This window comes from Rana temporaria, chromosome 2, assembly GCF_905171775.1.
Source record: "Rana temporaria chromosome 2, aRanTem1.1, whole genome shotgun sequence".
NCBI lineage: Eukaryota > Metazoa > Chordata > Amphibia > Anura > Ranidae > Rana > Rana temporaria.
The window spans coordinates 167381631-167397359 of NC_053490.1; the positions used below are offsets into that span (position 1 = coordinate 167381631).

Consider the following 15729-nt stretch of genomic DNA (forward strand, 5'->3'; position numbering starts at 1 on the left):
CATAATGGCTGGTCACAGAACTGTCACATACCAGCCCAGCATTTTCTATATTTTCACCTGCATATTCACAGCTAAGCACTTTCAGTGAACACAACACTAGCCAGGGCCCTGTTACATGACTACCTCATGGCCGCCTGCAGTGACGTTTGGTTACACTGCTTGTTGCCCCTGACATTTTCCCCTGTCCTGGATTTCTCACTCCCCTGGTACTATAAGTACTTCTGGGGTGTTGGGGGCTCCACTGCTGCTAAGCAACCTGCAGGGAGCTCAACTGTCTACAACCAATAGAGATGGGCTCGGGTGTGTTTGAAATCCCACATGCCCGATCTCCCGCCAGGAAGCCAACACTCCACAGTGCTAATCACAGCCAGTGAGACATTTCCTGATCTGTGCAGAGCTGCGGACCGGGAAATGTCTCACTGCCTGTGATTAGCGCTGCACAGTGTCAGCTTCCTGGCAGGGTCTGGCATGTGGAATTTTGAACATGCCCAGCCCATCTCTAACATTAAATTGTGCTGGCCCTCCTGTACATCAGCCCCATAAAGTAACCAGCACTGGGTTCCAATGTGCTGCCGCCGCTGCCATGGAGACCGAGACCAGCGCTGTGAATAGCCGGGAGAGGACAGCGACTCTGGTTGTTCCAGCACTGGTCCACACTGGGAGGATTCCCCCATCCCCCTATAATGTGTAGATGGGGGAATTGGATCATTTCTTTTTTTTATATTCAATCTAATAGTTGAATGGAAAAAAGTGATCAATGTATGGGCTGCCTAAGAGCTAAGACCAGCCATAGACAGATTAAATCTCAGCTGGTTCAGCAGGAATTGGCTGAGATTTGAACCATTAATGAGCAGATTCTCTTATGATTAACACTAGTGGTTGCTGTATAGCCACTAGTGATAATCACTGTTTGTCGGGAGAAATCAATTGCTGGGCAGGAGGGATATTCCCCTGTCAGCACTGTCTGTGTTGATGGGGGAATCATGCAAGTTTCTTTCCTGCAATCTGTGGATGCAGGAAAGAAACTTGCACCGTATATATTACCTGCCTAACTGAAAGTGAAAGTAAATTGTGAATGTCTTGAAAGAACAGGAGAGTGGGAGGGAGACAGATGGGGGAGAGAAGGGATGGAGATAATGCAGTTCAGTGATTACAGTGTACTGCAGTCTGCAGTGCACACACTTACCCACAGTCCAGGCTAGAATCTCAGGCATAATTCACACACAGCCAGGAATGCTGCTGATTTTCATATTTCCCGCCCACACATCCCCTCTCTTCAGATACAGCACACCAGGATAGTGTGGGCGGGACTGAGAGGAGGAGGAGGAGCTGTATTCCTCCCTGCTCGTATGTGAGGAGAGTGGGGGGGGGGGGGTGGCTGGACTCGCTGGGCTGTGAAAGAGTGTCATAGACGACACTCGGTTCAGCTTGCAGTCACCACTCTCGGAATTTGCAGGCTGGTTCTCCTGTCCTAAGGATGGGAGAAATCAGTCTGTTTTTTTAGTAACTGAGCTGAAGGCTTGGGCCCCCTACCCCCACACAGTGCTCATGGAGTCCTTCCTGCAACTCGCTCTTCTCCGTGCCAATGAGGATGCAGGGGAAGGAGCAGAACGGACGGCTGTATTTGTGTGAGCGCTCGCATTATGCAGTGTCAGTGAGCAGAGGGAGGGTGGGGGAATCCACCGCAGGAGCTGACTGGGGATGCTCTCCCTCTCAGGAGAGACTGTGTTACTCCAGCTGCGGCCCGAGAAAAATACAAAAAATGGGGGCGGGGCTCAGGGCCATTGCTCCCAAACAAAATTCACCTTTTTTTCCCCCCACAAATAGAGCTTTCTTTTGGTGGTATTTGATCACCTCCTGAGGTTTTTATTTTTTGCGCTATATACAAACATAGAGCGACAATTTAAAAAAATATATATATTTCTTACTTTTTGCTATAATAAATATCCCCAAAAAATATATATAAAAAAAAAACGTTTTTTTTTTTCTCAGTTTAGGCCAATACGTAATCTTCTACATATTTTTAGTCAATAAATCACAATAAGCGTATATTGATTGGTTTGCGCAAAAGTTATAGCGTCTACAAAATAGGGGATAGTTTTATGGCATTTTTATTTATATATATTTTTTTCTAATTTAGTAATGGCGGCGATCAGCAATTTTTATGGTGGACACATCGGACACTTTTGACACCATTGTAATTTTTACAGCGACAGTGCTATAAAATGCACTGATTACTGTAAAAATTTACATATTTTTAAATACAGTGCCTTCATCCATATACAGAAATAGAAGAGACAATTGAACACTGGGTTTAGTATCATTTTAAGTGATGAGGTATGTGTCTTTTATTTTAACCATTGAATTATGTAAGGGACCATTCGTGGTGTTTTGATCTATAGTTGTAGTGCTTTTTGTAAGCTTGCAAAATACACAAAAATGGAAATAAAAATGCATATACATTTTTTTTTATTTTTTTTTCATGCAGCACTGTGAACAGGTTTCTTGACCTTTTTTCTACTCTCGTAGTGAAGATTGAGTTTGTTTATGGGAAGTGCAGTATATTGGATTGTCATTTATATTCTGACTACATAATGAAATAATTTCTTCCTATATATTCACTATTCACAGATTCGCTTCTATGAAGTGGTCCAGCCATTGAAGAATAAATTAAATGACCTCCATCTAAGGAATGAAAAACAGTCTGAAGAGCTGAATAACTATAAACAGCAGTTTAAGAATATAATGCAGGTGTGTTCTATAATACAGGAAAATGTAATATATTTTAGGTTATCATTGTTGACTATGTATGATTGAAATGAATTTTACAGGGGTGCAGTAGTATATATTTTTGTGTTTAAAAAAAAAAAAAAAAAAAACCTCTCTCTCTCATCTAGATAGAGATATGTATATATATATATATATGTGTATATATATATATATATATATATATGTGTGTATATATATATATATATATATATATATATATATATATATATATATATATATATATATATATATATATATATATATATATATATATATATATATATATGTATGTATGTATATATAAAAAATAATAATACATTTTCATAGTAGGAGTTTTCATTCAATCGGAGCAGTCCAATCACTTTTACACTACACATTGGGAATCACAATTTACAGTACACTCGCAATGATTAAAGTGACACTAAACCCATTTTTTTACATCAGTTGTTCTAAAATAATAAAGTGGATGTTAAGCCACTAAATGATCATTATATCATCACCTCTGTCACATAAAAAGCTATGTCCTAGTGCCTGTTTTTAACAGTGTTTTCCAGCAATAAGATGACTCCAGGCTCTCTGCTCTCCCTGTCTAATATGTCCAGTGGGCAGGGCCGAAATTCCCCAATGTCAGCCTGGGAGGAGGAGAGCAGAGGGCCTGGAGTCATGTGATCGCTGGAAAGCGCCGTTAAAACAGGTAGAAATCTGTTTTTTTTTTTTTTTTTTTTTTTTTTCATAAAGCACAGGCACCATGATACAGCTTTTTATGTGACATAGGGGATGATGTAATGTTCAGATAGTTTTGAAGCAGTGTGGAGAGAAGCAGAGTGGCGCTAGTAAGAGCTGACAGACAGGGAGTGGAGGAGGACAGAGGGAGACACAGGAGAGCTGCAGATAATGGAGGCACGTACTCTGACCACGGTGTCGAGGCTCAGCAGCCCTGATATATCGTGGTCAGCGTACAGAGAGGAGGGTAGAAACTGGCAGGATAAACCAGGTATTTCATGTTATACAGGGGCGATTCATGCTTTTAAGAGAACAGGATTCATTTTTTTTTTTTTTCTCAAAGGGCTGGTTTTATCTGCCATGGTGTTTTGTCTGAGCAGTTTCTTGTGGATGTGTACACCCCCAGATGCTTTTCTTTTTGGAGCTACAGGGGAAAGAGTTGGGGGGTGTAAAAAACACAGCCAAAGCGTGTGGTTTTACTGCCCCACATGTAAACAAGCCTTTTGTTCACATCTGTGCAGCTACAGGTAGGGCAGCACATTCATTTCAGTGGGCTGCCCCACAGAAACACAGGGAAATTATTTCTTCTTCTTTCTTTTTCTTTTTCTTCTTCTTCTTTCTGTTTCTTCTTTCTTTTTACTCTTCTTTCTTTTTCTTCTCCTCGCATTCTGTGACATTCAGTAATGTGAACCAAGCCTTATGACCCGTACACACGATCTGAATATCGTACGATAATCGGATCGTTGGTACAGAGCTTTCAAGCCGATCAGTTCATCTGATTATTATTTTATTGGACATGCACAGAAAATGTTCTCGTACGATACCAGATTGTACGATTTTCATTTAGTCAGTACAGTTGTCGTCCGAAAACACAATACAAATACATTACAAGTGACATCACTTCTGATTCGTACGAGAATTTTGGTAAATATTAAGCGAAAAAAGATGGACGATCTGTCGTACGATATTCGGATCGTGTGTGCAGGGTTCTCCCCTTTCCCGCTGCGGATCTGTCAGGATGAAGCCTTTTCTGACGTGATTGGTTGCTTCTTGAACTTTTCACATAAAGAACTTGTGAGCCGGAAAGCTTGGGATGCAGGAGGTGTGATGTATGAAGGGTCTAAGATACAAATACTGCCAGATCTCTCCCGTGCTACCTTACAAAGGAGAGCAATGCTGCGCTTGGTTTTAGATAGGGTTAAACAAGCAGGTGGAACTTACCGTTGGGGGTACCCCATAGCGGTCATTATCAAGAAGAACACACAGTCATTTCATCTACAACAGCCTATAGATTTACCTGAGTTGTTTAGGTTTATGGAGATGGAGGAGATGGAGGTTCCAAACTGGCTACAACATCTACCAAACCGAGCCTACAATACAACAAACTTCACTGGGCCTAAGAAACCAGAGAGAATAGAAAGAGACCAGGGAAGAGCCGTGCCTACATAGGATATTCATAGGATATAAAGTCCCTATAACGCGATAGGACCAGTGACTATTAGAGGAAAGATGGGCTATTATTATTTTTTTTTTTTTTTGTGGTTTTTTTTTTATTTTTATGGACCAAAGTCAGGGGAATGATGGGCTAAAACTTTGTTGCATTTTTTCTCTGTCTTTTGGGGTTCAACCCCCTTTTTTTTTTTTTTTTTAACGTTTTTGTTGACGGGTCATAAGCTCAAAGCTTTCCTCACGGTAATTAGGGGGTACCTGAGCCATAGAGAGAGGGGTGGATTTTCTCCACTTCCACTAGACCACCGGCCACCGGCCACCTGCGTACCGTCCCCCCCCCTCCCCCCTCCCCTTTTTTTTTCTAAGGCACCTCCCTTTTTTTTCCTTTTTGTTTGTATGTTTATGTTAGCCTCTAGCCTGGGGGTATGTACCTCCTTGGAGACCCCCCACATGGCCTCCAGTAGTTCAACTGGTTTGTGGATGTCTGTGGACGGAGGTAGGGACACCATGAGGGGCTCATGGGAGAGACCGATGGACTCCGGGGCTGGTTCTAAGCTAATGCGGGTGGCTCCCCCCCCCCTCCGCGCCTCCTGTGGAAGGGGAACCAGAGGGAACCCCAACACTATCACATAGGAAACACTGTTTTTATTTATTTTTTATTGCGGATTAACGCTATGTTATAATGTCTCACTTTATTTAGATGTGTTTACCGGAGAGCTCAGGCCATATTAGGAGCTTGAGGAGCTTGAGGAGTTTGAATTTTCATTTATCAATAAGTCTCCCCTTAAGGTATTTTTTTTTTTTTTTGGGAGACCTTAAAGATGGGAGATGTTGTCCCTAGAGGATATACAACCTTAAGAGTGATATGAAAGAAATATCACGAGCGTGTTAGCACAGGAGTTTACGCGACACTCTGTTTGCCTTTTTTTTTTTTTTTTTTTTTTTTTTTTTTTTTTGGTTCTTGAAATTGTATTATATATGCACAATAATTATCCTGGTCCCCTCGAACGAGGAGACGAGAATACAACACAGTAGACCCTTGAGGTCAAACACAGATAACACAAGTAACATTTATGTAAATCACGATGTGGGTGTGTAAACACTGGGAAGGAGGAGAGGAGAGATGGGGAGAGGTGGGGGAGCCGCCACCTAAACCCCCTGAAATAGTTTGGGAGCACAGTATAGTGCTTCATATAATGGTCGGTAGATGGAGGGGGGCGGGCGAGAGGGTGAGATGCTTGAGGTCCTCCCTCGCTCTCGAGGGGCGTGTTCCCCCCTTCCCCCTGCCCCCTCCCCCCCAGTAGATCTGGGGGGGGGGGGCAGGGGATGAGGGGGAAGAGGAGGTGAGAAGTGGAATATTGGGAGGTTAGGGGGGTGGGGAGAGTTGACTAGGGGGGGTGGGGGGGGGGAGGTGGGGGGGGCGGAAGGTTTAAGATGGGGGCTCGGGAAAGGAGGGAGGGAATTGAGGCTGGTAGGAAAATGGGACGAATCTATAGGGTATCAGTAAAATGGAGGGGCGGGGGGCGGAGTAGCTGGGAGTACAAAGTTTTGTGGGTTTGTATATAGTACTCTTGGGACTTGATTTTTTTTGTTTTTTTCTCTTTTTTTATTTTTTATTTTTTTGCTTTGTATATCTAAACTACTCTTAAGTGGGAATAATTAGACAAATAGATATAGTACTCTGCCGAATTGGTCCAATCCCCGGAATAGGAAATATCCACTGACCAATAGGGGTTGGGGGTCATAAGTGGGTTCTTTCTCCAGGTGAGACATAAGGGAAGGGGAGGGAGGTGGGAGGGAGGGTAGTAGGTGTGGGATCTAACCTAAAATATAAGGTGTCTTGTTTTTTTTTTTTTTTTTCTTTTTTTTTTTTTTTTTTTTTTTTTTTTTTTTTTTTTTTTTGTTTTTTTTTTTTTTTTTTTTGGCCATTCCTCTCTCTCGGTTCTTCACCTACCCTGCATCACTAGCGCATTTTTTTTTTTTTTTTTTTTTTTTCTTCTCTTTTTTTGGTTGCCCTCTTGGTGTTCAGATGGAGGGAATACAAATTACATCTTTAAATGTCAGGGGACTTAATACCCCTGAGAAACGCAGGATGCTAATGAGGGATATGAGGTCCATGGGAACAGATATCGGGTATATACAGGAGACGCACTTTAGATCAGGTGGGCTCCCTATATTACAAAATAAGTATTACCCATATGTGTATCATGCGGAAAACCAAGAAGCAAAATCTAAAGGGGTTTCCATCCTGATATCAAATAGGATCCCATGGATCCTAGAAAATATATATCAGGATCCAAAAGGGAGATATCTCTTCCTAAAGGGGACAATAAGAGGGATCAAGGTGACTCTAGCTACAGTGTATCTACCAAATGTACAACAAGATGCATCTCTGAGGAAAATTCTGAGGGCCCTGATGGCAGTCTCAGAAGGTAAATTAATATTGGGGGGCGATTTTAATATCCCACTAAATCCAAAAATGGATTGCTCCCGGGGGACCTCGTCTGTTGCAGATGGAATCAGAAGGGGGGTGCTGGGTAGACTTTATGAGGCCCAGCTGGTGGACGTATGGAGAACGTTACACGGAGAGGAGAAGGACTACACTTTCTACTCCAACCCACATCAGGTATACTCTAGGATTGACCTGTTTATGGTACCCCAGTATCTGGTTTCATCTGTAACAGAGGTCTCCATAGGGAATATAACGTGGTCTGACCACGCGCCGGTGAGTTTATGTATCTCGTTGGCAGGGACGGAGTTGGCCCAGGAAAGAAGGTGGCGTCTTAATGAGAGCCTCCTACAGAATGAAGAAGTGAGAGAGGAAGTTGCCCGGGATATTACAGATTACTTCCAACTGAATGATACCCCTGGGAGTAACCCTGGGATGGTCTGGCAAGCCCACAAGGCAGTAATTAGAGGGACACTGATGAAACATGGAGCGAAAATAAAAAAGAAACGTGACCAACAAGTAAAGAATTTATTAACAGAGATTCAAACACTAGAACTCCAGCATAAAAAGACATTGACCCCTCAAATAGGTAGAGAACTGAGCCATCTGCGGAGGCAGATTACAGAACTGCTACGATATAAGGCAAAGGCAATTATACAAAGGGGCAAAAAAATAAACTACGAATTCGGGGACAAGTGTAGCAAACTGTTAGCGGGGAAGCTGAAAGAAAAGAATCAAGCAACGTATATCCCACAAATTAAGGGGCAGGAGGGGCACTTAAAGCGGAAACCTAAGGAGATAGTGGAGGAATTTGGTAGATACTATTCCAACTTGTACAATCTGGCTCAGACATCGGTGCCCCAAACAGAGATAGATGAGTATCTTTCAACAGCGGATTTAGTTAGATTGCCCCCTATTGCCCAGGCCAGCCTAGATATCCCCATCTCAATAGAGGAACTAGAGTCAACACTAAAAACTATGAAAGAAGGGAAAGCCCCGGGACCTGATGGTTATACGATTAGATACTACAAGGAGTTTTTACCATATCTGAGTGAGCAAATGACAAAAGTTTTCAACGAGATGGGCCGTTCTGCCGCATTCCCGCCGGAGGCCTTACTAGCTCATATTACAGTGATCCCTAAGGAGGGGAAGGATCCGGCGGAGTGCGGCAGTTACAGACCAATCTCGTTGTTAAACTCTGACTTGAAATTGTTCACAAAGATATTAGCCAGTAGGTTGCAGGTGTGGCTTCCGGATCTGATAGATAGGGATCAGGTAGGATTTATTCCTATGAGAGAGGCAAGAGATGGTACGATAAGGGCTCTGAATCTGATCCAGGGGGCATCTGGGGGGGGCATCCCTGCCGTGTTCCTAAATACTGATGCCGAAAAGGCTTTTGATAGAGTTAGTTGGAGGTTCCTGTTCTCGGTGCTGCGTCACGTGGGCCTAGGAGAAAATATGCTGGGATGGATTAGAAGCGTGTATACTGACCCACGTGCCGCGGTGAGGGTAAATGGGATATACTCTAAAATATTTACAACTTCAAATGGAACACGGCAGGGATGCCCCCTGTCACCATTGCTCTTTGTCCTGTCCTTGGAACCCCTTTTAAACAGAATCCGGCAAAATCCAGACATTCAGGGCATTCAGATAGGGGAGGGGAGTCATAAGGTAATAGCGTTTGCGGACGACCTGCTGTTTGCCATTTCAAAACCACATGTTTCTCTACCTATTTTGGTTCAAGAAATTGTAAGATTTGGAGAACTATCTAATTTAAAAGTAAATCAGACTAAATCTGAAGCATTAACTGTAGCAGTACCATCACAGATACGGATTACAATACAACAAAACTTCAGATTTAAATGGAAGACGGCGCTAAAATTTTTAGGTACCCTAATTCCGGCAAACATAAAAGAAACGTTTAAAATAAACTTTCCACCCCTCCTTAACTCTGTCAGAAAGCTTATGGAGAAATGGAAGATGGGAATACACTCATGGTTTGGCAGAAACAATATAGTGAAAATGAGTATACTGCCTAAAATAACGTATTTGTTTCAGACCCTACCGATTAAAATACCCATGACCTTTCTCCGGCAAATAGACACGACTTTAATGAGTTTTGTTTGGAACGGGAAAAGGCCAAGGATAAAAAAAGAGGTGTTGAAACTTCCAAAGAGCTGGGGAGGGATGGCAATCCCGGATATAGCTAAATATTATCAAGCAGCCCACCTGACGAGGTTGGTAGATTGGTGTAGAAATAGACAATATAAAAGGTGGGTTGAGGTAGAACAGCAGATCTCCCCAGTGGCACTAGGTAGGGCACCCTGGTGCTATAAATTACTACCAAGTAAGTTGAAGCAACACCCCTTGATAGGAGCGACCTTGTCCGTCGTTGCTAAAATATGCAAAAACTCTAAATTTTCATCTACATACTCACCCCTATGCCCGGTACTGGGGAATCCAGGATTTATACCGGGGTTGTCCGGAGCAATATATAACAAATTGAAAGGGAGGGGTAAAGTCCAGGTATCACATTTTTTGAAAACAGATAGGTGGCCATCAATGGTCGACCTGATGAGGGTAGGGGGAGAGTATGAGTTAAGTTTTTGGCAGGCGCTCCAAACTAGACATTTTCTAAGTACTTTGGGACACCCTTCCAATTTCCAGCGGCCACTGACAAAATTCGAGAAATATTGTGATGAGGAAGAACCAATACAGCGTGTGGGATCTAAAATGTATAAAATATTGAATGCTCCCCGGGAGGATTTTGTCCTTCCAGGAATCATTAAATGGGAAAGAGATCTGGAGATAACCTTCTCACAGGCCCAACGGAAACAAATAGTATTTCTGGCATTATATTCATCTGTATCAACACGTATCCAGGAATGCAATTACAAATTACTGTCGCAGTGGTACTACACTCCAGTAAAGTTGCATAAACTTTCCAACGAGAATTCAGAGAACTGCTGGAGATGTGGGCTGGAGCAGGGGACCCTGCGACATATATTTTGGGACTGCGTAAAGGTGAAGGATTACTGGAAGGAGGTGCGTAGAATAGGACAAAAATTTACGGAATTTCAGATTCCAGATGACCCAGCCTTCTTCCTCCTCCATAGCTCACAGATTCCAGTGGGGGAGTATCAAAAGTCGGTTCTCCGACATCTGATAAATACAGCAAAAATGGGAATAAGTCTCCAGTGGAGAGATAGCAGACCTCCCTCCGTAGCGAGATGGCTTAATAGGGTCAGGGAAACTGGAGCTATGGAGGACTTGATGCTTTCGTCTAGGAACAGAAGGGAACAGTACGTAGAAACATGGGCAAGTTGGAATAAGTTTATATATACAGAAGAGGGGAGGAGACTATCAGAAGAGGGACGAGAGGCGAGAGAGCCCAACTGATTAGAAGTTAGTCGAAGATGGGGAAGACTGGACGCGGGAGAGGATATATGAGTCGGGTGGAGGGGGAAGGAGAGAGAGAGGAATTTGGGTCCTTTTTTTTTTTTTTTTTTTTTTTTTTTTTTTTTTTTTTTTTTTTTTTTTTTTTGTTGTTGTTGTGTTTGTTTGTTTATGTTTTTGTTGCTTGGTTTGTGATGGTGCTGTGTAGCTTGGGAGATCCCCACCTAAGGGGTTAGATATATAAGGGCATACTGATAACGGGGAAACAGATGGGAGGAGATGTTTGAAGTACATACACTTTGATCTAGAGGAGCAGACAAAGTAGGGCAAATTGATAATGAAGGTATTTAAGAGTAGGGTGGAAAATTAAGTGGTTATAATTATGTTTTTGGACTTGTGTTTGTTTACCTTCTGAAGAGATATTATGTCTAGACTAATGTAATGTATGGTTGTATTTGATTGAATGATAATCTCATGTGACCTTGTTATAAAAGAAAAAAGAAAAATAAAAGGAAAATGTGTAAAAAAAGAAGCCTTTTCTGACTAAAACGTTGTATACTGTGTTTACTATGCTTCAGTTTATAAATGGACGGGAAACTCTGTACAGAGCTATTTCTGTCCATTTTATTCTGTGCAAGTGAGGCTGCAGATAAAGAAATGGAGGGTGGTGTCCTCAATCTCCATTCTCTGTCTCAAAGGTTCAACATCGCCACTGGGCACAGAGGGAGGGGCCCCACCCGGGGGTCATGGTTTCTTGCATTGGGGCCCTCTAGGTTCTCGTTCTCGTTCCGCCACTGTTCTGCGGTATTCGTTATCTGTAATCTTGTTAAAGACAGTGTGTGGTTTATATGTATTGGTCCTTTAAGGTGATAAAACAAGTTGAAATCTTTCTTATTAAACCATTGGCACAGAATCCTTTTTGTCAAAGCTTAAATATTTTCTTGCTTCTTTGATCTTACTCTTTTGTGTGTGACAAGATGTTCTTGCTTTGTAGTGTTTTAGCATTGCTAAGTAGTTCTTCTAGGTGTTGTTAGTCTGCTTCTGTTTTAGTAAACGTTGCGATTTATTTCTTTTGGTGGGTAATATTGACCTTTGACTTTGTCAATATTTTCCTTATGAACATGCAAACGATAACTCTAGCCGAGCATGTTTTTCAACTCTTACAGATGTTTTGCAGAATGTGGGTGTCTTTTTGTTATTCGTAATATATTTAGCTTTTTTTTTTTTTGTATTCAAAGGTCTCATGTGACAGGTATAATATTTTGTAGATGAGTCTTAAGTGGTGACAACTGCAAAGATGAATTTTCTATTCTTATTTTGTTTTATAATGAAATATATTTTTTTTGTACAAATAGTAAAGGTCTTATTCATAAATACATATTCATCATTAATCATAAATAAATAAATACAAAATATCATAATCTAAAGCAGGGATATGCAATTAGCGGACCTCCTGCTGTTGCAGAACTACAAGTCCCATGATACATAGCAAGACTCTGACAGCCACAAGCATGACTTGCAGAAGCAGAGGCATGATGGGACTCGGGGCTGGACTGGGCCAAAAATTTGGCCCTGGACTTCATCCAGACTGGTCCACTTTGACAGGTCTCTCCCACAGCGGCCGGACAACTCCCGCACCCCCGTCACCCAAGCCCCCTCTCCCCCTTCACTAGCCACTAGCCGTTTTACTTTATTAGAGTAGAACGGCTGGTACTGGTACTCTTATAGTCAGTACCAGTGGGGAAGCTAGACATTATTTCTCCCAGGGCAAAGAATCAGTTTGGTGCCCCCCCCCCCCTTATGGGACAAGATTAGGCAGAAGTGAGAAACTCCCAGGCCACTGTCACTGAAGCCAGCCCACTGAGCCATCGGCCCACCAGGAAACTCCCTGTAATCCCAATGGCCAGTCCATCCCTGATGGGAGTTGTAGTTTTGCAAGAGCTGGAAGTCTGCTTATTGCATATCCCTGATCTAAAGTAAACCTGTGGTGCAAATATTTAAAGTCATACTGTGAATGCCAGCTACATCTAGCGTGTGATAACTGATTCCTCTGCACAGATCCCTTGCATTGGAAGTATCAGTTTCTGGGTGCCTCACTTCCCCTCTTCTGTCGCCTCATGCATTTTACTGTTGGTCTAGCGCTGTGATTGTGGTATTAAGGTATATGAAGGGGTAGGAGTGGGGCCAGTGCCGGCAGCCAGGAAGCTGATGGGAACTTGCACCACAGTACTTGTGGGTGCAGGGGATCAGATGGCTGCCACTCATAGTATTTTCACTGCAAGTATATTTTAACTACTTGTTTACCGGGCCGATTCTGATACTTCTTTCTGCTAGACAATTATTCAGAACCCCGAAACATTGTATATGTTTTTCTTGGGGGGGGGGGGGGGGGGGGGGTTGAGAAACCGTTTCTTGCATTAAAAAATATTCAAATAAAAAGCGTAAAGTTAGACAAATGTTTCTACATAATGTGAAAGATGATTTTACACCGAGTAAATAGATACCCAACATGTCACGCTTTGAAATTGCACACAGTTGTGGAATAGCGCTAAACTTTAGTACTTCAAAATCCCCACTTAATTTTTTTTTTACAGGTTACATGTTGAATAACAGAGGATGGCTTGAGCTATAATTTTTGCTCTCACTCTAACGTTCACAGCGATTCCTTACATGTGTGGTTTGAACGCCTTCTGCGAGCGAGCACATGGGGACAGGGGCGCTTTCAAATTTTTTTTTTTTTTATTGTTAATTTTACTTTTATTTTTCTATTTTGATGCTTTCTTTAAAAAAAAAAAAAAAAAAAATATATATATATATATATATATATATATATATATATATATATATATATATATATATATATATATATTTTTTATAATTTTTTATTCCTATTACAAGGAATGTAAACGCCCCTTGAAATGGGAATATGGCATGACAGGTCCTCTATACAGTGAGATCTGGGATCTATAAGGCTGGGTTCACATTGCTGCAAATTCTTTTGCAAATATGAGCTGTTGCGATCGCTTAAATTCGCAATTGTTTTCCATTAGTGCTGTTCACATCAGTGCGGTGCGAATCTAAGATGCGGAAAAAAGGGTCCTGTGCGAGTTTGATCCGTGTGCGATGCAAATTCAGCTCTATAGACTGGCATTCCCTAAAATCGTGACAAATTTGCGGCGAAATTGCTGTAAAATCGCATGATTTTGAATTCGCAGCAGTGTGAACCTAGCCTAAGTCCCCAGGTCTCACCTCTAGGCATAGGAAGCCTGAAATCCCCAAGTAAAATCTCAGCTTTCCAGCTGAGGCAGCGGCATTTTTTCAAATGCAAAGGTTTGGCGTGACGTCAGAACTTTGCACTCGGCCTCCTGAATGAACATAGAGATATTGGGGAACTACAAAAGTAGTTCAGAAGGCAGGCTCTGTGAAATGTGTGACACAGCAGTGCCTACTCGCAGAGCATTGTGAATGAATACCTGTCACAGATGAAGGAAGTACTGTACATGTGTGGAGATCTTCACAGGGTTTTTTATACAGTTCAATTATTAAATTTGATGCTGTACAATTATGGTTGCCTTGCTGTACCATGGAATTTGTATGTACTCTTATAACCAGAATTTATATTTTTTAATGTTTACCTGTATTTACTATTCTTTTCAATAATGACTTTTATGTAATCTCATACTCATATTCGTATACCTTGCTGCATTAAAACCACCTGGGGGGAACGTTCCAGTATTCACATTTATTTTGAGGTGCACAGCTTGAACTTTCACATGTATATGTTTCCTATTCTGTATGATTTTACAAGGCATGATGTTTACTGTCCTGGGAAATAGGATCCCCCTTTTTTATTTTTAAACTGGACATTTCAAAGGGCAACCAAGACAGTCCCTAAAATCACCATAGAAATCATGTTGTAATACTTTGGAAAGTTTAATGCATTTAGACAATGGTTTCTTTTGCACAGAGCTATGAAGAGGAGAAGAGAAGCCGTTCAGAACTGGATACAAGATGTCAGCGATTGACATTGCAGCTTGCCGACACTAAGCAGCTGATTCATCAGGGGGACTACAAGATCGAAAACTATGACAAAGTGAAAAGGTAAGAATGGATGGTATTATTTAATTTTACCTGGTTAATCACTTTTTTTTTTTTTTCTTCATATGTTAAAGTTCATTTATACTCACTTTTTGATGTATATATCGTATTTTCCTTTGTACACATTGGTACATCACAGCACTTTTTATATATTCATGTTTGTTTTTAGAGCTTATCATACGTTGCTATTCTTTTATTTACTTTTGTATCTTCCTTTTTTCTTTTTTTGAAAGTGAGAGAGATTCCCTTGAACGTGAATTCTTGGAGCTCAGGAGAACTTTTGAGTTGTTGGATGGGTCCCATAAAACACAATCAAAGGAGAGAAATGACTTGACCCAGGAGGTGAGTGTGCAAAGACAGGCTCAGAATTACTTTATAGCACATACCATCTATATTGGAAACATTATTGCAGCTATCTTTGTCAGATATTTGTGGGCTTTTGTTTTTCATGTGTAACATTGATACATAGACTGCATTAGGGCCAGGAGTCACAATTTTTAAGTGCAGCAAAAAAACAAACAAACAGAAAAATCGGCACAAGGGACATACTTTACAGTCAGTGGGATGTTTTGTTTGTGTTTTTTTTTACTCTTCTGTTAGTATAAATCTTTCTACGTCCTGCCCCTCTACCCCTACAACCCCAATCTTCTATTGCAGTGGCGGTTGATACAACTAAGGGTCTGTCACAGGCTCTCATTAAGGCCCCTTTCACACTGGGGCAGGAGGTGCGATGGCGGTATAGCGCCGCTGTTTTTAGCGGCGCTATATCGTCGGAATTGCAGGTTTGCAGGCACTATTTGCAGGCACTATTTTTAGCGCAATAGCGCCTGCAAACCGCCCCAGTG

General features: G+C 41.7%; 1 protein-coding gene across 1 annotated transcript in view; it reads left to right on the forward strand.

Moving 5' to 3' along the window:
• The window catches only part of PIBF1 (progesterone immunomodulatory binding factor 1), a 217681-nt gene that overhangs the window by 26792 nt on the left and 175160 nt on the right, over positions 1 to 15729 (forward strand). Inside the window, exons 5-7 of the mRNA XM_040341371.1 lie at positions 2632 to 2751; positions 14754 to 14887; positions 15118 to 15226. Of these exons, the coding sequence (XP_040197305.1) occupies positions 2632 to 2751; positions 14754 to 14887; positions 15118 to 15226 (363 nt within the window). The remainder of the gene's footprint in view (positions 1 to 2631; positions 2752 to 14753; positions 14888 to 15117; positions 15227 to 15729) is intronic.